This window comes from Podarcis muralis, chromosome 3 (assembly GCF_964188315.1).
Source record: "Podarcis muralis chromosome 3, rPodMur119.hap1.1, whole genome shotgun sequence".
NCBI lineage: Eukaryota > Metazoa > Chordata > Lepidosauria > Squamata > Lacertidae > Podarcis > Podarcis muralis.
Window position 1 is genome coordinate 120,219,588 of NC_135657.1, and position 25,378 is coordinate 120,244,965.

Genomic DNA, 25,378 nt, shown 5'->3' on the forward strand with positions numbered 1-25,378 from the left:
ACTTCATTTTTTTAAAAAATTACAGCTTACAATAGAATAAAAAACAAACTAATCAAACAAAAACAAAGAAAACAACAAAAGGAAAGAAAAGAGGAAGAGGAAGAAGGGAAAACATACAAAGCACTCTTATCAGAGGTAAATCTTAACCCTTGTCTCACACCAAAGGGTGTGGACCTTCCCATTCACTTCCCAGCCTGCCACTCTGGGAGATCTTCCCTTCCCTGCCTCTCACACAGGGTCTTTCACCTTCCTTCCTTCCTTCCATCCATCCATCACCTTGCCATGCATACCCTCATTAACCCAGAGTAGAGGACATCAAAAAACATTTTTAAAATTTGCAAAAGTGGATAGACGAAGAAGAAGAAGAAAAGAAAACACAGGAAATAAAGATGAGAAAAAAGAGAGATAAAAGGAAAAGAAATAAAGAGGAATTCTGATTCTCTGTCTGTCAATTATGTATATAAAAATTATTCAAAATATTCAAAGTGTTCACATCCAGCTGTTCCTCAATCTGCGAGGCGGTGTTTTCCCAATCTTCAACCCCAGACACCTCAAGTGCATTCATTTTCCTTTCCACACAAAAAAAGTCCAAAGGTTCAATTGTTATATTGTTATTATTGCTAAATGTCAAGAATAGACTTCCAGAAGAATCACCAGAGGCTTGGTGGCTTTTTCCTCTGAATTCACTTCAACTTGTACACAGGATCCTTTCTCTCTCAGCTCCCTCTCTCTGCCATCTCAATATGTTTCTCTTAATGTTTCTGTCAATGGTTTCATTCTATTCCTCCAGCATCACAACTCCATCATTTGTCTGTTTCACCCCTCCAGGCACCTGTGTGGAGGTCCTCTCCATTTCATCATCTGCTGCCTCCGCTCTACCATTGCACTCTCATGTTCAGGCAGATCTTTATCAGTATTCCCTACCCCCCCCCCCAAAAAAAGGTCCTGTGTATTATTTGGTCTGATCTTTCTCTGATCTATTTTCGTTTACCATTTTATATAACTTAGCTCTGAGCTCTTTCAATTGCTCATCCAATAATTGCCACATGATACCAACAGTCAGTGGAGTGCTCAACAGTATCTTTGCCATATTGTTAGTCTCTACCTTAACAGTCTCTGCCTTGAGTAAGTCTGTCTCCTTAAGAAAAAAGTGCATTCCTTTCCCACGCTAAGGAATTTAGTTTCACCTTTGGAGCCAGCAGTTCACAAAAGGATAGAGTATAAAAATAATGTAAAATGAAGATTCTTAACAACCAGAGCATTCTTATCCGTTTATAATCTTTGTTAAATCACAAATAGGATACACTTTTTGTTTCATTTATTTAGCCTGTTGGTTTTTCCGCCTGCCAGAATGACTAACCAGCTGAAACCCAGAAAATGTTTACAACTGCTGGGATAGCTCAATCAGACGAGCATGAGATTCTTAATCTCAGGGTTGTGGGTTTGAGCTCCACGTTGATTCCTGCCATTGCAGGGGATTGGACTAGATGAACCTTGTGGGCTCTTCCCAGTTTACAATTCTATGATTCTGTGAAAGTGATAGACCTGTAATGATGGTGTTGGGAAGGCTAAAACTGAGCTGAGGCTTGCAAAAGATATTAAAAACAAGAGGCACGTTTTTGGCTACGTTTGGAGCAAGGAGTAGAACAAGGAAGGGATTGATCTGGTTACTTGAGATGTGTTAGCAGGAGATGAAGAGAAGGCGGAACTGCCCAATTTATTATCCCCTGGTCTTCTTCAGCAAGGGGCATTGGGTTAACCTGAGGGGAATAGAACAAATGTAAGAAAGGACTTGCAGCCCAGGAAAGGAAAGGAAATAATTAGAGAACACTTATCTACTTTGAATGGGTTTGTCTCCAGGGCCTAGATGAATTACATTCTGTGGGGTTGCAGGAGTTTGAGGGTGTTATTTTAGAGCCACCAGCCATAATCTCAAAGAATTCTTGGAGAATGGCTGCTATGCCCAAAGACAAGATGGGAAATTTTCCTCCTTATCATAAAGAAGAAAAAGAAAAAGTATGTTCAGCAATTGGTCTGTTGGCAGGTCTACAGGTCTACAGCCCACACTTCATCATGAGGTCCCAGGGCAGGTTATATGTAGGTCAGTGCAATTAAATCATGTAATACATAAACATTAAATGGAAGGGATTTTCAGTGAACTCCCCGTTCTTTGCAGTTTCTGTGAAATGAGCTAGCCTGGTTTGTAGTCGTCCCCACCTTACAGAATTTTAGTCGACAAGTGAAGTCAGAGCTAGGACTGGCAAGTTGCCATTTTGGACACTACCAGGCAGAGCTAGGAATTTGGAATACCTTTTCCTGCTTCTGTCTCATTGCTCCCCAGATACGGCATATAGTGGTTTGTGTGTGTTTGCACATCATATGACTTGTGGGAGCCTATGGATTTCAGCAGCAGCAGAGGAGAAAGGACCACTAGGAGGAGTGCAAAACTGGACATTTTCATCTGCCCCAGCTGTATCCAATATCTCTCTCCCATACCAGTTTCTACAGCCACAGCAGGCGCTGTAACTCTCCAATACTCCTCCATTGTCTGCCAGGTCAACCAGCCAACATGCAATTTATGCTATTAAAATGTGCTGGTGTTTATGCAAATTTAATTTGTCTTGGGCTGCAATTCAATAGGACTTACATTAGAGTAGACATGGTTAGAATTGTGCTGCAAATCAATGGGATTTACTTTTGAGTAAATACAGGATTATGTTATTATTCTCTCTCTCTCTCTTCCATTCCAATCCTATTTTTAAAGCAATTAGGCAGGGGTTATTGAAGTATCATTGCTATTTGGCAGGAAACCATTTTGGCTTAGGAAAAAAAACCTGCAATGACCAACTGGTTTTGACAATAAACTGCTACATGTGGTGTGTGCATTTTTACATCTCCAGTGTTGGCAAGCTTTTTGTTTTGTTATTTTGCTGTAAATTATCTGGATTGTGGAACGTTGGGGGCTTTTTGTGCTCTCCTGGCTTTGTGTATGTTTATTTTTCTTGACAGGAATGGCATTATATATTTGCATCTTTTCCTCCCAGGAGCTCACGGCTGTGTCTCTTACCTCCCCATTCCTCCTTTTATCTTTGTAACAGCCCAGAGAGGGAGGATAGGCAAAATTATTATATGCACATATATATGCAGCAGATTCCACCAATAGATTGCAGGGTGACGGTGTTCTTCCACTTCCATCCATATGCAGTGCATCAGGTCCAGGAATTCCAGTTGGCATCCCTGCCACTATGCTCAAGGCTTAGGGCTTGTCCACACTTCCCCTTGTCCAGTGATTAGGAAGCACGGATCCAGTCAGTTTCCCCACTTGCCCCATGCTTTCTAGGCATGGGTCCTGGTCACTTTTGCCCCTCTGGAAATCCCGCTTTTTACAGCTCTGATTCAGCTGTAAAGAGAGCCCCCCCCCCCCCCCCCAGATTGTGGCAGGACAGGCAGAAGTGTGGACAAGCCCCATGTCGCCTGCAGCCTAAGTTGATGGGCGGACAGGCTGGCATTTATATACAGCCATTTAGCGAAGTCCTGTGGACAGTTCACAAAACACGCAAGAGACTGAGAGGCTATGAGGGAGTGTTGACAGTTGTTTTGCCGCCACTTCAAGCGAAGGCTTTGGCTGCCCACAGCAGGCCTGGCGCTGTGATGCTCTTCTCAAAGGGCACAGTGTCCCAGTTAACAAGGGGACATCTCACAATCTAGTCAAATTGTCCATACATGCGCTTATCAAGGTATCCCACTGAAATCAGTGAACTTAAAACTTCATACCTTTTGTTGGGTCATCTCCTGTTTCAAACTGTTTCGTCCATAACTTGCAAGCAAACTCTGGGACGTATCTCTGGCTTTTCAAGATCAATTTAATATCAAAAATCTGAAGTGTCTATATAATTTTTGGGTGTTGCTTGGTAATATTGTGTTGCATAGTAAAACCTGGAGCAGGGGCATAGAGGAGAGGGGAGGAATAGCCTATCCATTTGGAAAGAATAATCATGTAATATTTATTGTCTGGGATTGAAATGTTTCTAATATTCAAAGTAATAAAATGTCAGGAAAACCTAGACTTCCTGATGTAAAGAAGGCAATAAATTTCTTTGTTCATCAAGCCCAAAGTAGAAAAAATGTAGCAATATTTTATGATAAGCAAAAAAATAATAAATGAAATTGAGTTCTAAGTTGAAGCAGTAGAGAACCCCCAGAGGGCACAATAGACTTCCCTTTGGGAGTCTGCAGGAAGCAAATGGCAGCCAAGTGCACAATCCATGTATAATAAAATTCAAGGAAGTTTCAAATATAATTTCAGCAAGCAGTGAGGTATTTATTCAGCATCCAGCTTTGACAACTTCCCCCTCCCTCTGCTCAATATACAAGTATCATAAAAATACTAACTATTGCCCTCCCTGCACAAACCAGGAAATTATTTAAAGTTGATACTTTGCTTTTCAAATAATTAGAATGTGTTTTAAAATACCTTTTTGTAAGCTCCTTTAATACCTTTTCACCTCTAACCATCTATTTCTACAGCATATAATTCTCAACTTCTTTCAAACTGCATATGTATTATTTGGGTCCATAAGCTTAGGACACAATTAAAAATACTGCCTGCGTAAAAGGAAACTCGTGATGAGTTTGCCAAAACTGCACCCTATTTGTATGTCTTGGCTGTGATTCCACTGGAATATAAAGTATGTTCTCTATTCTGTAGGCATCCCCAGTCACTGGAAGAAATTTGCTTTGAGATGTTATCTACCCAGGTGTTCTCCTCTCAAAAAATTATTTGCGCTCCTGTAGGAAATGCTAGGAAAACTCCCTGCCAGAATCAGCAACAACAGCATGGCCAGAATTTAAATACAGACAATTGCCAGCATTTGAGTGGCAGGGTGGGGGGCGAGACAGAAAGTTCTGAGTTGGTTGGCAGGTCTCCAGAGTTCAAATAAAGGATTTCCTCAGTCTTTGACACCCATAGGTATTACAAACTTAGAACACTTATGTCATTACAAGGCTATAAGCCTCTGTAATAAACCAAGATGTTTGGTCTCTTCACTATGAAAGTTAGCACAGAAGATTACCAGGTTTTAAGAAATAAATTTTAAAAAATGCCCACTATTCAAATTCTCCGTTTGCCACTTACATGATATTACAAATTCTAGAATATTGCAGGAGTGGTCCCTTCAGTTTCTTAAAATGAAAGTTCAAATTATAATTAATAATTTCACTAGGACAAGCTATGAGAACATCCAATTTAGCAAATTGAGTCTCCTGGATGGAAATTGCTTTCTCCTGCCTTTCTCCCAATGGCCAGTGCCAGACTGAGAAGGCTGCCACAGTAAATAGGAAAAGAAAGGCAGAAGAGGGAAAATGGCTGCTGCTGCTGCTGCTGCTGCTGCTTCTCTCTCTCTCTCTCTCTCTCTCTCTCTCTCTCTCTCTCTCTCCCTCCCTCCCTCCCTCCCTCTCTCTCTCTCTCTGTTTTGTTTTGTGGGAGGTTTTTTTTTACCTCCAAAATATCACCGAGATGTCAGGGAGAGGTGACCATCATATCTACAGTAAGCCTTCCCCTTTGCCATAGGCAATGTGAAATGTGGAGGAGGAAAATTTGAATCCCTGTGACCCACTTGTGGGAGGTAAATAATAAAAGAACTGGCTGGGTGCCAGGATTCAAAATGCTGGGCTAAATTCACTCTCCAGCCGGAGAGAGCCCCCGGTAGCAGAGTTTAAAGATACAAAAGTCAAGCAGCAGTATAGTGTTAGAAATTAAGTTGTTAGACTCTTTTATCCCATTTAGTCAGCTTGCAAACAGTGCTCCTCTCTTCTACCCAACTTACAATGAACAGCCCAGAGACTGTTAAGTAAGTTTAAGATGCTTTACTTACACAATGTTCCAAAGGTCCAATTCATGCATTTATCCAAGCAGCAGCAAGATACCTCTTGGGTATAAAATACAAAAAAATAGCTTCAAGCACATGCTCTAAGCTTGGAGCTTGCTTAGATACATCTTCCACAGTCAGTTACATGGCACAGAGAAAATGAGAACAGGAAGAGAAGGCTTCACTTCCTCTCTCATCAGTTTCTTATTGGGTAATACAGTAGTTCTGGTGTTGAACCAGATTGCCTTGCCTGGTAGCTTGGTGCCTTGACTTGGGAATATTTCCTAATAACATTTTTGTACTACGTTTTCATTAAGAGGTGGCTGATTTGGTTACATCTCAAAAGTTGGCCTATCTCTTTTCAATAGATTATAACTGGTACTGCTTGGGCATCTTGAGAGATCTCCATTAAGCACAGACCCACTTCAAGTAACTCTCCTGAACCAAAGGGTATGATGTTTTTCGTCTGATGTGTTTTGTAAATCGGCAGTGTTAAGAAAAAATGTCTGGAGTCAGTGTTTGCACACACACAGCATTACCATTTAAGATAGTTTCCCCCATGACCATTGTAAGATATTATATATGGCAAAAACAAAACATACCTGAATAGTTTATAGCTATATTTTCCCTCTATATTTCTAGTTTTGGTCATCCTATATCTCTTATTGCTAGCAACACAGAGAAATCTCTGTACTTTTCTCCCAGTTATAGAGAAAAGACAACTGATGCTCCCCTGTAATTAATATCATTCCTAGGAATAAGATATGAAGATTTCAACGTAATACATGGTACTCTGTCTTTTAAAGGGTTGTTTCTATTGCTTCCATCAATGATTTATGGAAGTTCAAGTATCTGATTCTTGTCCTTCCATGATATATGGGATTTTTTAGAGTGTCATTATCTTAAGGGACCATAAAAGTTATATTAGAATAGCTACCCTTTTACTGGTTTTAAAGCCATCTGGCCTTACTTAAGCCACCAAATGTACGTTCAGTTCCTCCAGGGATGGTTTTGTTGCATAATGTTGGCTTGTTGCCCTCTGAAAAGTCAAGGATTTAATGCATGCCACCAAGTTTCCCTAACTGAACTGCTGCTCTGTACAGATGTACAGTTGGCGCTTTAAAAGCCTAACCTGGTCCCTAGACTAAAACCAAAACCAAAGAAGATTCACTCAGCCAATGAACTGTAATAGAATAGTCTTCAACTTGGGGCTAGACCTGTGACAAATGTCACTATCTATTTATCCTTAAATTATCTGTGGAAGTGTTTATGTACTATGAAACATTCCACATGAGCTAGACAGGAAACGGTAAAATATTTTATGAGAACAGCACATGGCTGACGGCAGTTTTAATGCAAATTTGGTCCCATTCTGAAAAATGCCAGAAAAGAATTTTTCCCACAACAATCCCGCTTTGACCCCCAAAGCACACTCTACTGCTTCCAAACCATGTAAGCCCGAGAGCCTCCTAGGAAGTAACATAAACTGGCTGGCTGACCGAAATGAAGGCAATAGGAAGAAAACTAGCAAGCTACACTTCACTCCATTAAAGGGAAGATCTCTTTTCTAATAAAACTGAAAAAAATTCCTTCCAGTAGCACCTTAAAGACCAACTAAGTTAGTTCTTGGTATGAGCTTTCGTGTGCATGCACACTTCTTCAGATACACTGAAACAGAAGTTGCCAGATCCTTCTATATAGTGAGAAGGTGGGGAGGGGTATTACTCAGAGGAGGGTGGGGATGGGTGATTGGCAGATAGCTGTGATGAGCCTGTTGACGACTATTAACGACTGCAGTAGGTCTTACAGGAAAAAGCAAGGGGTGAGAAGGTGAAAAATGGCTTTGTCATGTATAGTGAGATAAGAATCCAATGTCTTTATTCAGGCCAGGTGTCTCCATGGTTTTAAGTTTGGTAATGATTTGCAATTCAGCAGCTTCTCTTTCCAGTCTATTTCTGAAATTCCTTTGTAGTAAAACAGCTACTTTGAGATCTTGTATAGAATGTCCTGGGAGATTGAAGTGTTCTCCTACTGGTTTCTCTGTCTTGTGATTCTTGATGTCAGATTTATGTCCGTTAATTCTTTGGCGTAAGGTTTGGCCTGTTTGTCCAATATAGAGAGCTGAAGGACACTGTTGGCATTTGATGGCATACACAATGTTAGACGATGAGCAATTAAATAGTCCAGAGATGGTGTGTGTGATGTTGTTGGGGCCAGTAATGGTGTTGTCCGGGTGTATGTGGCAGCAAAGTTGGCATCTGGGTTTATTGCAGGCTCTGGTGCCAGTGTCCGTGTTAAGTCTGGTTGTAGTATTATTGTGGGTTAGGAGTTGTTTAAGATTGGGTGGCTGTCTGTAGGCAATGAAAGGTCTTCCTCCCAGAGCTTGAGAAAGAGAACTGTCATTGTCCAGGAGAGGTTGTAGATCTCTGATGATGCGTTGTACTGTTTTAACTTGGGAGCTGTATGTGATGACTAGAGGAGTTCTGTTATTTTCTTTTTTGGGTCTGTCTTGCAGCAAGTTCTCTCTGGGTATCAGTCTGGCTCTGTTGATCTGTTGTCTAACTTCATCTGCTGGGTATTTTAGTTCTAAAAAGGTTTGCTGTAGATCTCTTAGGTGAGAGTCTCTGTCTGTAGAATTGGAACAGATACGGCTGTAACGTAGTGCCTGGCTATAAACAATGGACTGTTTGGTATGTTTGGGATGGTGGCTAGAGGCATGTAGATGTGTTTGTCGGTCAGTTGGTTTACGGTATAAGGTGGTGTCTATGCGCCCATCCTGTATTTTTATAGTAGTGTCCAAAAAATGTATTTCTTGCATAGATTGATTCATTGTTAGGTTGATTGTGGGGTGAAAATCATTGAATTTCTGGTGGAAGGTGTTCAGGGTCTGTTGACCATGTGTCCAGATGATAAAAATATCATCAATGTATCGCAGGTACAAGAGAGGTTTGAGTGGGTAGGAGTTTAGGAAACGTTGTTCTAAATCTGCCATGAAGATGTTGGCATACTGTGGGGCCATGCGGGTGCCCATTGCTGTGCCGCTGATCTGAAGGAACAGGTCATCACCGAATTTGAAGTTGTTGTGGGTAAGGACAAATTGGCAGAGTTTGGTGGCAAAGTCCGCTGTGGTTTTATCTGAAATGGTGTTCCTTATAGCTTGTAAACCATCGTTGTGTGGGATGTTGGTATACAGAGATTCCACATCCATAGTAGCTAGTATAGTGTTGTTGGGAAGATTATTTAAAGATTGTATTTTCCTCAGGAAATCTGTGGTGTCACGTACATAGCTGGGAGCACTGATGGCATATGGTTTCAGAACAGTGTCCATATAACCGGAGACACCCACTGTGATAGTGCCAATACCTGAAATGATGGGGCGTCCTGGATTTCCTGGTTTGTGTATTTTAGGTAGAAGATAGAAAGTTCCTGGTCGAGGTTCTGTTGGTGTGTTGGTGAGGATCTGTTCTTGGATGTGTGGGGGTAGCTCCTTAACAATCTTGTTCAGTTCTTTTTTGTATTCTTGTGTGGGGTCTGAGTCCAATTTTATGTAAAAGGCGGTATTGGAAAGTTGTCTGTGAGCCTCCTGGATGTAGTCAGTTTTGTTCATGATGACGACAGCTCCACCTTTGTCTGCTTCTTTAATTATAATGTCTGGGTTGTTTCTGAGATTATCTGGACTCTGGACTCAGACCCCACACAAGAATACAAAAAAGAACTGAACAAGATTGTTAAGGAGCTACCCCCACACATCCAAGAACAGATCCTCACCAACACACCAACAGAACCTCGACCAGGAACTTTCTATCTTCTACCTAAAATACACAAACCAGGAAATCCAGGACGCCCCATCATTTCAGGTATTGGCACTATCACAGTGGGTGTCTCCGGTTATATGGACACTGTTCTGAAACCATATGCCATCAGTGCTCCCAGCTATGTACGTGACACCACAGATTTCCTGAGGAAAATACAATCTTTAAATAATCTTCCCAACAACACTATACTAGCTACTATGGATGTGGAATCTCTGTATACCAACATCCCACACAACGATGGTTTACAAGCTATAAGGAACACCATTTCAGATAAAACCACAGCGGACTTTGCCACCAAACTCTGCCAATTTGTCCTTACCCACAACAACTTCAAATTCGGTGATGACCTGTTCCTTCAGATCAGCGGCACAGCAATGGGCACCCGCATGGCCCCACAGTATGCCAACATCTTCATGGCAGATTTAGAACAACGTTTCCTAAACTCCTACCCACTCAAACCTCTCTTGTACCTGCGATACATTGATGATATTTTTATCATCTGGACACATGGTCAACAGACCCTGAACACCTTCCACCAGAAATTCAATGATTTTCACCCCACAATCAACCTAACAATGAATCAATCTATGCAAGAAATACATTTTTTGGACACTACTATAAAAATACAGGATGGGCGCATAGACACCACCTTATACCGTAAACCAACTGACCGACAAACACATCTACATGCCTCTAGCCACCATCCCAAACATACCAAACAGTCCATTGTTTATAGCCAGGCACTACGTTACAGCCGTATCTGTTCCAATTCTACAGACAGAGACTCTCACCTAAGAGATCTACAGCAAACCTTTTTAGAACTAAAATACCCAGCAGATGAAGTTAGACAACAGATCAACAGAGCCAGACTGATACCCAGAGAGAACTTGCTGCAAGACAGACCCAAAAAAGAAAATAACAGAACTCCTCTAGTCATCACATACAGCTCCCAAGTTAAAACAGTACAACGCATCATCAGAGATCTACAACCTCTCCTGGACAATGACAGTTCTCTTTCTCAAGCTCTGGGAGGAAGACCTTTCATTGCCTACAGACAGCCACCCAATCTTAAACAACTCCTAACCCACAATAATACTACAACCAGACTTAACACGGACACTGGCACCAGAGCCTGCAATAAACCCAGATGCCAACTTTGCTGCCACATACACCCGGACAACACCATTACTGGCCCCAACAACATCACACACACCATCTCTGGACTATTTAATTGCTCATCGTCTAACATTGTGTATGCCATCAAATGCCAACAGTGTCCTTCAGCTCTCTATATTGGACAAACAGGCCAAACCTTACGCCAAAGAATTAACGGACATAAATCTGACATCAAGAATCACAAGACAGAGAAACCAGTAGGAGAACACTTCAATCTCCCAGGACATTCTATACAAGATCTCAAAGTAGCTGTTTTACTACAAAGGAATTTCAGAAATAGACTGGAAAGAGAAGCTGCTGAATTGCAAATCATTACCAAACTTAAAACCATGGAGACACCTGGCCTGAATAAAGACATTGGATTCTTATCTCACTATACATGACAAAGCCATTTTTCACCTTCTCACCCCTTGCTTTTTCCTGTAAGACCTACTGCAGTCGTTAATAGTCGTCAACAGGCTCATCACAGCTATCTGCCAATCACCCATCCCCACCCTCCTCTGAGTAATACCCCTCCCCACCTTCTCACTATATAGAAGGATCTGGCAACTTCTGTTTCAGTGTATCTGAAGAAGTGTGCATGCACACGAAAGCTCATACCAAGAACTAACTTAGTTGGTCTTTAAGGTGCTACTGGAAGGAATTTTTTTTGTTTTGACTATGGCAGACCAACACGGCTACCCATCTGTAACTAATAAAACTGTTTTAAGTTACCTGAAATCCTGATGCACTAATGAATAACAGCTTCACCTAAGCATGTTTGGATCCCACTTGCTTCAAACATGCAACTTTCATGCCTTATGCAGCAAATCATCTGGAAGCTTTTAAATGATACTCACATTTCTTCACATCCCACCTTATCTCTAGGCTCATTCTGAAGGTTTCAGGCTTCCTAACAAGCAAGTCCCACTCTGTGCATTCTCTGACAGTACACTGATGTAGGGGATTATACATTCAATCACTGAACCACATTTATTGTACTTGGGTGCAGATCCCATTGAATTCAACAGGCTTAACTTCTGAGTTGAGATAAGGTTGCACTGAGTCACAATGCCTCTCCATACTACTATGTGCATCTACAATAAGGAATCAATGTCATCTACAAACCAAGTATATAAGCACAAGCCAATAATATAGGATACTTGATCCTCAGTGAATTATTTTGCATTGCTTTTTTTGAACACAACGTCCTTCCTGAAGACTTGGTTCTGCTGTTTATTCCTTCTGAACAGATTTCAACACAGCCTTTGGCATATTCTATTGGCTGAGCTCAGTGGGCTGGACTGCACCTAAATAGGCTGGAATGTGGCTGATTATTACAAAGTAGGGTGAACAACATCACCTCAAAGCTTATCTCATGACTGTGAATGGCACCTTCACCCTAAATGAAGCTTAGGATGCAAGCTAAAAGGGATGTGATCAAAAGAATAGGAATATCAGGAAGTATAGGAAAAGGAAAAACTTGAAAGAATGCTGTATTCACCCATTATGCGAATATATACAGGCTGGTCCAAGAAAGTGAGACAAAGTGTAGCTTGTTTTCCTTATAATTCTTGCTTCTTGGCTTCCTTATAATTTTTGCTTCTTGGAGAAGAGAAAGGTTATTATATGGGTTTCTTGAACAAACCTAGATTTTATAAATAATTGCCTGTCAGACTGTTCAAGACAGACAAATATACAGCAGACCAACAAAAACATGATCTGTCATATTTCTAAGAGAAATATATGTTGATTTTTCATTCTCTGGGGTTGTAAGTGTACCAGTAAGAAAGACATGCCAGTGCTTTTTCTGCTGATGCATTTTTTAAAAAACAAATGTAAAATCTGGGAAAGATACAGCTACAGAAGGAATTTTTATTCCAGTATTCTTGGCCCAAAATGTTTTCATTTGCTTATATGCCTGCAGATCGAAACCAAATACAATAAATGCTGGTGTCCTTTTAAATAGTCTGGATGTTTACAGCAAGCATATAATTTTCCATCATTATGGATGCCAAGAAAAATAAGAAATCATGATAAAAAGAAAAGTTTAATCATACATTTCAGCAAGCATAGACGGAACATCAGAAATGTTTCTTCTTCTTTATTGTACATATTATTTTTAGTTCTTTAACATGCAGATTAGTTCCAGGAAAATGACATGGATTTTTTTAAAATTACAACTCTGCCAGTTCGTACAGTAGAATACTGTATCAACTGCAACAATTCACAAGAATACCCAGTTTTGAAAACTGTCCAGTGATAAGGTTGGTATATATAATAAATCATTCCTTTAGTTGATTGTGAATGTCCTCTGTTTGCAATCTTTCTCAGTCCTTTGATTAAGTTTGCTGCAGCAGCGCTTGCCAATGGGTTGATATTGGAGAGTTTAAGTGAAACATTCAATGCGCTTCCCATCCAAAACGATAACCAGAACAATTTTCATGTTCAGACCTCACTCCAGAATTTGTACTATGTTCTGCTATAGTCGTCATGAAGACCACAGATTTACTGTATGAATGTACAGACAAATTAGCAGATAGTGAACTCATGAATTCCATTTAGTCGGCTCTAACACACTTGCTGCTCAATAGACATAGAGCTTAATACATTTCACTGAAAAAAATACTGAAAACACGAATGGGACATTTGAGGCAAAGTAAGCCTAGTAAGATTGATTGCTTTCAGCAATGTCATTCCTTAGGAAACCTTAAATCTTAATATTGATTTTTGAAGGTCACTGGGACTTGGCCTTGTTTACCTCAAATAGAAAAGCCTTCCATTTGACCCTTGCCATGGTCCTAGGCACTGCTTTTTTCAGGGGGATGCAGGGGTACGCATACCTCTAAACATTTTGTGCATCTAAATTTGGCCTCATTGAGGGGCAGTATTTCAATACAAGTAGGAAAATGAGAGTACCTCTAAACATTTTTTTTTTAAGCAGAAATGGCACACACCAAAGTGTCACTGGCACATCGTTTTGAGCTCTTTAACATGGAATGTGCATGGGAAGCTCCACATGTTCCCTGGCAATCTGCATTCCATAGCTTGATGAGAAGAAGGAGGCAGTCCCCATTGGAATACGAAGTCACTAAAATCATTCTACTAGGTTGTGCAAGCTTTCCCTCAAGTGTCTGAAGAACTTCCATTATCTTCTTCTTAGCAGTGATGCTAAGAATAGAAGCATAGTCCCCCCCCCCATTATTCTGTATTAAAACCGTATGTACATTTCACTCTTGCAACTGAAAATGTGTTCTAAAAGTGTGACAGAGCAATTACCTGCTTTTCAAGGAGTCCACTCCCTGTGTCTATGCATGACTCGCTACTCTGAGTGTGTGCCCTGATTGAAGGAGCCTCACCTTAGAGACATAATGGGCTGCCTTCTCTGATGGTGGAAAACTAGGCAGCATTTCCGCACCAGGAATGATGACAAATGCTTCAATTACACCTGATACAGTGCTGCACCATAATTACTTTCGCCTAAGGACATCCATAGGGGGTGTGTGGTTTGGCCTCGCAGGAGGCTTTATTTATTTAATAATAATTTTGTCATGCTACAATAGCAGTTCTCTCACAGTTTGGAAAAGACTGTTTTTCAAAAAACAAACAAGGTAAACCAGTATTATTATAATGATCACAGATGGAAGCTAAGATTGGTGAGTTCTTAGCTCAGCTTAAAGGTCACAGTAAGGACTTCCTGGCTCACAGCTCATGGACATAACTGCTACAGTACCCCAGTTTTCAACGGACACTGAATGCTTAATTACTAGGAGTTTCTGCCCCCCCCCCAAATACTTTAACTGACACCCCTAAAAACATTTTCCTGGCAAGAAGGAAAGAAAATAGAAAAGAAAGATCAGTTGCCGTTTAATGGACAAAAAATAAACCATATGCTGGCTTCTTTTTGCCCTGCTATGTAAAAGGATATATAGTGATGAACTAAAATTAACAAAAGGGATACTGCATTCTCATCCACCTACACAATAGCCCAAACATCCTGCCATTAATTGCCTAAATGTTCCATTTAGGAAAGAAGAGTAACAATGGGTGGGGGCTGAAAAAAGAGACAGTCAGCCAGTGGATAGTCACAACAAACCAGCCCACTCACCAGTAGACACATGCTGGCTGGAACTTTTATTTATTTACCCCCCCCCCCCGAAGGGTGTCATGCGGGGAGGGGGAATCACCTTAATATAACATGGTCTTTCCTGTTGCTGTAGCCACATCCATATTAGCAAGCAAGAAAAGTCATCCCATTTCTGCGGTAGGCGCTCTGTCAAAGAAAGAAAATCTGTAATGAATTATCACATCAACTTAAACAGGGAAAAGAGGCAGAGAGCAGAGCAAGGCTTTCTTCCTGTTTTGTAGACCATTCTGGCTGCAATCTAACAGCAAGCATTAGAATGCTTCCACAATATTTCTGGTGAGGAAGCATTAAGCAACCACTTTTTCTATTAAAAGCTCAGTGTGGTTCACAAGTGGTTAGTGATACTATTCCAGGACATGTGCAAAAATATGACATCCTGTTTTGTTAATTACCCAATACATGGGGGTCAGAACGACTATTATTGTAGTTTTTCTGTCCTTTATAAATCCATGCAATCTCTTCACTCCAGGAGACTCTCCTTGACAGAGACTTCATGGGAACTAATCCTAGTCTCCTAGATTCAAATCCATCCACCTTGGTTTTCATATTTTTAATATTGTTCACACTCAAAATAGATAAGCTATATGTTGAAGACTGGTATATTTAAAGATTTCTACACCAACTTTCAACAAGGTCCTCTAAGGCAGCTTACAAAACCAATTAAAGGTAAAGGTAAAGGTACCCCTGCCCATACGGGCCAGTCTTGACAGACTCTAGGGTTGTGCGCCCATCTCACTCAAGAGGCCGGGGGCCAGCGCTGTCCGGAGACACTTCCGGGTCACATGGCCAGCGTGACATCGCTGCTCTGGCGAGCCAGAGCCGCACACGGAAACGCCGTTTACCTTCCCGCTAGTAAGCGGTCCCTATTTATCTACTTGCACCCGGGGGTGCTTTCGAACTGCTAGGTTGGCAGGCACTGGGACCGAGCAACGGGAGCGTACCCCGCCGCGGGGATTCGAACCGCCGACCTTTCGATCGGCAAGCCCTAGGTGCTGAGGCTTTTACCCACAGCGCCACCCGCGTCCACACAAAACCAATTAAAAACATACAAAAGCATCAACAATGGTTAAAAAAAGTTGGATAAAAATCAAATGAGCAGATCAAAAAGTCATTTGATGTTAAAAGGTTGGGGAAATGGGACAGACTATCTGCTGCCTTAAAGCTAGCAAAAGAGTTGACTGGATTTGCTAGAGGAAGGAAGTACACAATTTAATCACCATCTCAAATACGTTTGTGGCCACCTTTTTTGCAGCAGCTAGCTCTAAAGGCAACACAAACAGAGATGATCGTTTTAGTTGACAGACTGGCTCATTTGGTCCCTGACCTTTGGTGGCTTTGCAGGTTAAAGCCATCACTTTGAATTGTGCTCAGAAACAATCTGGAAGGCAATGAAGGTCTTTGAGAAAAGGTGAAACATGTTCCCCACTGTGAGTCCCAGTTTACAACATTTTGGACCAAGTGAAGTTTCAAAGCACTTTTTGGAGGCAGTCCCAACCAAAGACAGCCACTGAGCTCTAAGGGCAGTGCAACACCAGCCAATACTGGTTGACTACCACTTCCATGTCAAACAGCCTGCCAACCAACAGTAGGACTTAGCTTCCATTTATGAGCCTCCATTCAATTCTTTACTGATTCTGCACAGCAATTTAAAACATTCACTGATTCACCTGAACAGAATGAATGGGGCATATTGATGAATCTTTACCCCAGTGGCACATCTGCGCAGCTTTCCATAGATCTTGAATAACAAGGGACGAAACAGAGCTCTACAGAGTTCTTAGCATAAATGCTGCTGGGTCCTCCCTCTCTGAGAGGCATCTGCCTCTTCCAAGACAACCTGTCCATACGCTCTTCAACACATCGACCAAGGAAGACAAGGGTTGACCACTCTGGAAGTAGGTGGGACTTCTGCATTTCTCATCTCCAGACTGAAACAACTGGCCTGAGTCACTAATGATGAGAGGATGGAATGCTCAGGGTTTGTTTGTTTTTTAAAATGTATTTATTTATTTAGTGGATTTGTATACCACCCTTCAAAAATGTTTTCAGGGCATTTACTGAAATATAAAAACGTAACAAAATATAAAAGCACGCAATCATAATCCAATGACAAAATAGCTATTGCAAAGCAGCTGGGATAATAAAATAAAGGTTTTGGCTGCTGCAAACTCGACATTGTGGGCACTAGGAAAGTCTCCTTGGGGTGAGAGCGCCAAAGGGTTTTGAATATTGACTGTGAGTCCTGGAAGACCTGCTGCCTGCCTTGTTGGTTTTTTTCTACCTGGCCTGGGATGGCACTGCCTGGACTGACTCCAGCTACAAAAGCTGAGGCTGCTGAACAGAATCTTGGGCTGGGATATTATTTAGGAGGGACTGTTGGGGTTATTGGTCTCTACAGTCACAACAGGCACTGTAACTCTCCAACCCCTGAAGGAACACTCTTCCATTGTCTCCTGAGACAGACGGATGCCAACCAATGGGTTTTTTGTTGTTGCTGTTATTGATATTCATTTTTTTGTATCTTTTTAAATCTTATTATATGTGTAGGGCACATTTTCTATTATTTTCCAAGGATGGGTAGAGAATGCATGTGTGAAGCTTCAGTATTCACTTTTTAAAACTGAAATTCTATGCACACTTACCTCGGAATAAGCCCTACAGAATTCTGTTGTAAGTGTATTAATTAATCACTACATGGCAAATAATATAAGCTTGAACATAAGAGCATTTTTTGAAGTAAATAGCAAGACAATGTCATAAAAATTAAGAGCCGAGAATGAAATAGTCAAACACAGGCCAGACCTTAAATGACTAAAAGAGATCCAATATACCACAAGAACCACAAGCCCAAAGATGCCATAGCTTTGCAGCCTGCCCAAGCTATTGGAGTTCACATTACGAATTTCATGCAGAATAACGTACTTTCCTTCTTGACCTTGAAATTTAAACAGTTTTATAACCACAGCAACAACCTTTAACACACAAATAAAACCTTTAAAGCTACTGTGCAGCCTATATTGAGATAAATGAACCTGAGAATAAACTTGGATTCAGATTAAAGTTAAACAGTTGAATTCTCCACAGTTTGGGGGATGAGATTTTGGCAGCCACACAAACACAAGTTGGATTCAGGTCATAAAGAATCCAGTCTACCCTACACGCACAGCTTTATTGTGGCCCATAGACCCCAAATACACCGTACAACAATAGCATATATTAAGGTGTAACATCGGCCTTGCTAGCCAACAGAGGAGCTGAACCTGCTTGGAAGAGGGCCTCAAAGCCATTCTGTTTTACTGTGCATCTCAGTCAGTTACAGCTTCAGTAGTTGCGGACCACACATTTACTCAGCAACAATCAACTTTAATAGAAATGTAATGACCTGGGCAGTGTGCAACCACCATTGAACAACAGATCACTTCTGGACTTTAAACATGAGCAGGTGTGACAAAGAACACACAAGTGAGAAGAGGAGGAGGTCAAAGTCAACATTTGCTGGGATCTATTTCTTGCCTTCTCTCCTAATCAATGAGGTTTTATCAAACAGTATATAGATTATATGAAATAAAATTTTATTAAATAAATAATATCACCTTATTCATGCAAGCTTTATTCATGAGCCTACGCTGGCTTACAGTGGGGAGGGGCAGGCTTGCAAACCCCACCTCCAACAATTCTACCCATGCAGGTCCTCTTTATTCATAAGGTAGCAAACACTTTCATAGCAGTAAAAGGAGGCTGGGCTTAACGTAGCAATAGCTGGTAGCACACGTCAGGTCTGTACAACTTGTGCCCCAGGCTGAGCCATGGCTGATGGCCCACCGGAGAACTCAAAAGGCTTGCTTCGGCCTTTCTCCGCATGGTTGGTGGGCCACATTCACCTTGATGGGTCACAAATTGTTTAGATTTCATATTTGCTTTCAATGCACATGGAAGCAGATCAAGTGCAAGTGCGTGTAGATTTGGGAGTCATCTCAAAGTGGATCTAACCTATTATATTCTGATTGCAAACATACCACTAGGATTGGGAATTAATATCAGAAGAGTCAACACAAGGGGACATGTTACCTAATAGGGATATGCACAATCACAGAATACCTTCATCATACTCATATTCATTTCTCTGTAACAATTAATGACATTCTCATTATTTGTTTGTCTAAATGATCTGCGTCACCCCACTGATATTGTATTGACTCTTAAGGCAAGCATAGCATAATTTTGCTTCCTAGTCGTTCTTCAATTCCCTTTTATGACACTGCATCAAAAAGCCTTTAACAAATTGCTGTTCCCACTTCCTGGAATTTGTCTTATATCATCATGAAGAAGAAAGAAAAGAAGGTGAAAGAAAGAAGGCATCTGCTCCAGTAAAAACTTGAGGTGTGGGACTAGTCCATAAACGTTTGCCAAAAGGAGAAAGAAGAAAATTGGTATGGAGTGGACTATCATTGTAAGTTTCTCAGAGGCTACTGTAAACAATGGTGAGGGAAGCTTAAAAAAATGAAACTAAAACAATACTTGGCAGTCACTTTTGCAAAACAAACATACTTATGCAAAGTTCTTCCCATCACTGCCACAAACTTTAATAGACTTATTTTTTCAGAGTAAGAGAAGTTCTGGAAATAAAGTTAGGCTGGAAGCCTTAAGGGAGAGAAGCAGAGAAAGAACGCAAACTGTAAAGTTGGATTTTGTTTAAGGATCAGGGCAGAGCCTAAAAACATGTAGCCTACTAACATTAAGACCTCCCACAGAGTATTACTGAAGATTATTAGTACAGTATGTAGTGGCCCGATTAGACCCTCCACTAAATAGGGCAGCATACAACAAGTTTCATTTAGCTTACAAACATTTATTTGGAGTTTTCTGCTCTGGCCAGGGCCAGACAAATGAGTCTGTGTCCTAGATTATTGTTATTCCTGACAGACTCTGTTGAGTATTTTAAGGCAAATTGCTTGGAAGAGAAACAGTGTGGTTCAGAAAGCTGAGCTGGGTGGGAGGGGGTGGGTTGAAAGAGCCAGAAGATGATGGGATTTAATATTAACTGCACTGCATTACTTGCTGTGTGGCCTCCAAAAGACCATTCACCCTTTATGGCGTTTCAGTTTCCCTGTCTTTAAAATAGGAATACTATTACTTCCCAAGAGTGTTTCAATGGATTACAAGGCGAATGTTTGTTTAATGCTTTCAAAATATAGCATGTCGTATAATTATTATTTGCATTAGGCCATTTCGCCCCATTGTTTCTTATGGCTAGATACCAGGATTACTGAAGTGGATGTTGAAATAGGCAGCTACTGGACTCCAGACAGGAGTGGAATTTTCATGTAAGCAACTGAAAAAAGTTTGGAGAAAAATAGATATATTCCATTAGATGCTGCAGCTACTGGCTACTCAGGCAAAGATTCCTCTTTTTAATATTATGACAGGATAAACACCTATATATTGAAGCAAACACATATAATTTCCTATCTCACATATGTTCTATGAAAGGTGTGTCCACATTATTGCATCTACTTTTTCCCTTCCCATTTGATAAACCTTGTTTGTTGGGAAAATTTCTCATCCAGTACTAAGCTTTTCTTGGGCCCCATGGCCCTGGAGTGGCAGAGTCTTTGGGCGTGTCTCGTTCTTTTACTGCTCAGGCTCATTAATGTCCCATGTGCTCAGTTTCCACTGAAGCTCTTGCTCACCAGAGCAGTGGGAGGTAAGAGGAGTTAAGGTAATGCACCAGGGGTTGCCAGTGGCGGAGATGGGAAGAAATAAAAACCAAAAGAAATATACTATTTCAATCAAAGTCTAAAATTTGTAGAAGTGGTTTTGGTCTCAATATAGAAAAAATATTTATCCAAGAAACTCCTACTCGGGTGCGAACATCCTACTTCTAGTGGGATTTTGTTTGGCAAAGTCCTGGGCAAGAGTGGAAGCTAATACAGAACATGTCTATAAACAAATATATTTATTTAGCACAGATTGACACATTTGCTGGGGTATTTCAGTGATTATGAAGTGTAAACTATTTCCTAGAGTGGTTTCCTTTTGTGATTCTGCTAATTTATTCAATCCACCCCATTCTTTATGCAGTGAGCGTTAGGAGCTATTTTAACCACTCTGATTGAAATGTGTGTTGGAGGCACATATGTGCCTACATTCAAAACGGTCTTGTCATTTTTACTCCCAGAATAGAGGAAAGAGACTTGTACCCCACCCCTCACCTCTGCCAGGTGAACATGTGCTGAAATGTGATGAGCTGCGATAGGATGCAAGAATTGGTTAAAACAACAAACTCAGTAAGCATGTGTTTTTTTGCACATTTGATACTAGGAAGCAAAATAAAGCAAAAACCATCAAGACAGTGCAGTCAACATATTGTCAAATACATTCAATTCCAAAATGAGCACTTCTGTTAATATAATAACAGAATGTGATGAATCCCAAGAACAAGGATTTAAAGAAGCATATTGCAGAACTAAATGAAAATCACATATTCCATGTATGTTTTGTAACATACGTCACTCTCAACCCTTCTACGAATCCTGCTGTCGCGAGCTGAAACATGAGGTCTTGGTGTGTTCAGGACCACAGAACAAAGCATCGCCACTACAACAGCACTGATCTCGGCCAAACTGCAGCTCCCTTTTTGCTTGTTGGCTTTTGATTGCAAAGCAGTTTGTGGTAACTCTTGAATGTCAAGCTCATATTTTTAGCCCTACAGTAGCTCTGAATTACCTTGGGTTTGTGGGTTTTAAAACAGACTTTTAACATTACTGATGTGGCATTTTGTTTTCAGTAATTGATATTAATTTTCAGGTTGCACTTCTGGTTTCAATCTGAGAAGCTCTCAGAGGACTGCAGCTGAAAGGTTCACAATAAAATGGTAAGGGATTGTTTTGTTTCCTTTTAGCTTTGGAAAAGTTTTAACTGCCATAGACTCTCCCAGTTTTGCTTGCATTAAATTTGCCCCTGCACAGTACAAAGCATTAAAGTCTGTCTGGCTGAAACAATTATTTTGGCATTTCTTTGAGTAGCCCATGTCTAGAATCTGGTGATAATCAACATTTCTGCAAGCTCAAGTTGATACATTGGACCTGTATTACACACTTTAAAGTGACTACGAAAACAGCAGTCATTTGTTTATGAGGAGATCCTATGCCAACAGCAGATGCTTTCCATATGCAGAGCACAACGCCATTCTGCCACTCTCCATTGTTCTTACATGGTAGACTGTATCCAGAGATAGCCTAACTGGTCACGACAGCAGCCTCTGCTAATATTGCGCAGCTTAGGACTCGCCAATTCTCCATGGCTTAGCAAGGAAGAAAATGCTCAGCATAGCCTTTTCCTTAGAGCCAAATCTTAAAAAATAAAAATATAAAAATCACAAGCTGTGCTCCTAAACAAACTGAAATGGCAAAAAAATGGGTGTCTTTTTTGAGAATGTGTATGTAGACTTGGATTTTGAATCTGAACATGTTATATTTAAGATGTTCTTTTAGAACCAGGGTGAGCTCAAGAGCCAGAAGAAAAACACTTTTTCAGATCATCTACAAGACCCTGGGAGAAAGTTGCTAAAAACGTTACCTGAATGTTAAAAGACATGACCAGTTCTACTATGGACAGCTTAGAATTCCTATTTCACTTAACTTCACATGGTTATTAATATGATTAAGACAAGAAGTTCCTAGGACAGAGATATGGGGCCTGATATGGGGTCAGAAAGAGTGTATAATACTAGCAGACATTATTAAAACATTTTTAGACAAAACATGACACATTTGTTTTTGCTGCATACAACTGTCTTCCACACAGCACTGGGCATGCTGATGTCAGACACACCTGCCCCACAATGCCCACTGCCAAAATTTGTGGGTGCTCATTGGGACTTTTGTGGGTGCTTGAGCACCCAGGGCCCCTGGGGCCCGGCCCCTATGGCGAGCATTGGGCTCTTCAGTTTCTCCTCCCTTTGCCTCCTCTGTGATTCCTTCTTTACTCTTTTGGTATTAGAGTCCTACAAGGTTAGTGCACTAAGTGAGAAGACCACCCAAACAGCTACAGTGGGACCACGGGTTACATACGCTTCAGGTTACAGACTCCGCTAACCCAGAAACAGTGCTTCAGGTGAAGAACTTTGCTTCAGGATGAGAACAGAAATCGTGCTCCGGCGGCGCGGTGGCAGCAGGAGGCCCCATTAGCTAAAGTGGTGCTTCAGGTTAAGAACAGTTTCAGGTTAAGTACAGACCTCCGGAACGAATTAAGTACTTAACCGGAGGTACCACTGTACAGCCATTGCTAGAGCATTGAACTTCAGGGGCTCAATCCACCAGGACACTGCCTGCATGACAATTCCCATGGCACAGTTACATTGAACTTCAGGGGCTCAATCCACCAGGACACTGCCTGCATGACAATTCCCATGGCACAGTTACACTCACCCACACCACATCCACACATATACATATACATACACCCACCCACACACCCACACACCATATATATTTCCCACAAAATATACAATGTAGTTTTTTCCAAATAAAACATTTCAAAAAACATAAACACTCCTGCCTGAAAAAAAAAGTTACAATGGGAAATTGCAAAAGCTAAAGGAAATGGAAAATCTGCAACTTACAAATCAAATACCTGTGAATGAGAACTACAGTGGAATATTGAAAGATTACATTAAATTTCCGGTATTCACAGATCAATATCATATTTAAGATTACTGAATTTCACATTTTCTAACTCAGATTTTATCTTCTCTTAGGAACTATACAAATTATGAAGGACATCATCATCATCAACTTCTTAGAAAAATTATACTATATTCTGCATGAAACACATTGGAAAGCTACAGTTGTACAATGTTCCATCCTAAAACCACTTCCTTACAATTTAGACTATGTAAAAACTAACTGTTTTCAGGGAAGAATTTGGGGTTTCCTTATTGTTGCTGCTGCTGCTGCTGCGGTGGTGAGTATTACTGTGTTGTGGTCTTGCTGTCTGGGCAGCCCAGGATCCCCCCCCCCCACTGCCCAGGCTTCCATCTCGGACAGTGCACTTTGGTGCTGCTAACACAACAAAAACAATGTGAGTTACCAGCCTCTGCAGCCACAGCGGGTGCTGTGATTCTCCAGCAGTTTGACCTCACCCCCAGAAACACCCCCCATTGTCTCTCAAGATTCCAACAATGATATTCTTTATTAATTGCTTTACTTATAAAAATTATTCAAAGTGGCTTACAAACACATTAGAAATTCTAAAACCAATTACAAGAAATACACTCACAAAACACACCTGCACAAATAAAAGAGAGTTCTAGCAGATCCTGACCCATTAAAATAGGCCATGAATACTTAAAAGCCTTCCAAACTAAGGGCCAAAAGGAATGCTTTTGCCTGGTTCCTAACATTAGACCAAGATTGCACCAGGGGAGCCTCTCTAGGGAGGGCGTTCAACAAGTGGGAGCCACCACTGAAAAGGCCTGTTCTTGGGTTGCCACCTCCTGTGGATGCGACATGTGGAGAAGGGCCACAGACTAGGATTGCAGGGCCTGAGCTGGTTCATGCGGGGAGAGGCAATTATGGAGGTACTATGGTCCTGAGCTGTTTAAGGCTTTATTGGTCAAAACCAGCACTTTTAAGTGAACCCAGAAACTAATTGGTAGCCAGTGCAATTGAGCCAGGATTGGTGCCATAGCGCTTACAGAATCAGAAAGGATTTGATCATTCCAAGTTACTGCTGGGAAGCAAGACTTTTAATAGCTAAAGCAAAAGGCATGCAAGTAAATTGGGTTCCACATTTTTTACTCTATGGGGAAGAGTATGGATCGTCCCCTAGGAAAGTGAGTCTTAGATGTATCTGCTACTTTATGACTCATGTAGAACCTTTTTATTATACTTTGTATTTCTGAATGCCTGCTCAGTTACAAGTTCAGATGAAGCTACGTTATTAATCTCAAGAAACCAAGATCTTTTTGACCTGAATGAGAAAGAAAGAAAACTGTTAGTACTCAGTCGTTCCTTGGTTCTGTGGAAGCCACAGAAACAGAAAGAGAATAAAGATGAATGTGAAAAAGGATTAAGTTTAAAAAACAGACAAAAACAAGTCACAATGTAAAGCAACCAATCAGTGAAAAAATGATGCTTTTCTTGCTCTCTGGCTTTTAAATAGAATTGCAATATTCCAGCAGGCAAGACTAACCACTGTATCTTTAAGACAGATAGTCTCCTCTCAGGAAGACGACAAGCTAATTATAGTGTTCCTGCCAGAGGGAACTCACACATGCAAACCATTATGTAAAATATAAGGGGTTTTTTCTTCAAGAATGCTCAAGATCATTAGACATGGTTTTCTCAATGCTAGAAAATCAAGCCAAATATGAAAATAAACAGTTTCAAGTA

General features: G+C 40.9%; 1 protein-coding gene across 7 annotated transcripts in view; it reads right to left on the reverse strand.

The window, feature by feature from the left end:
- The window catches only part of SUPT3H (SPT3 homolog, SAGA and STAGA complex component), a 282,179-nt gene that overhangs the window by 55,025 nt on the left and 201,776 nt on the right, over positions 1–25,378 (reverse strand). For 2 of the 7 annotated variants that reach the window (XM_028721868.2, XM_077926606.1), the window contains exon 12: positions 12,869–15,110. In XM_028721868.2, coding sequence (XP_028577701.1) covers positions 15,069–15,110 — 42 coding nt within the window. In that variant the 3' untranslated portion in view covers positions 12,869–15,068. Of the gene's footprint in view, positions 1–12,868; positions 15,129–25,378 lie in introns of those variants that run through there. The other 5 variants (XR_013392431.1, XR_013392432.1, XM_077926604.1 and 2 more) reach the window with 5 other exon arrangements.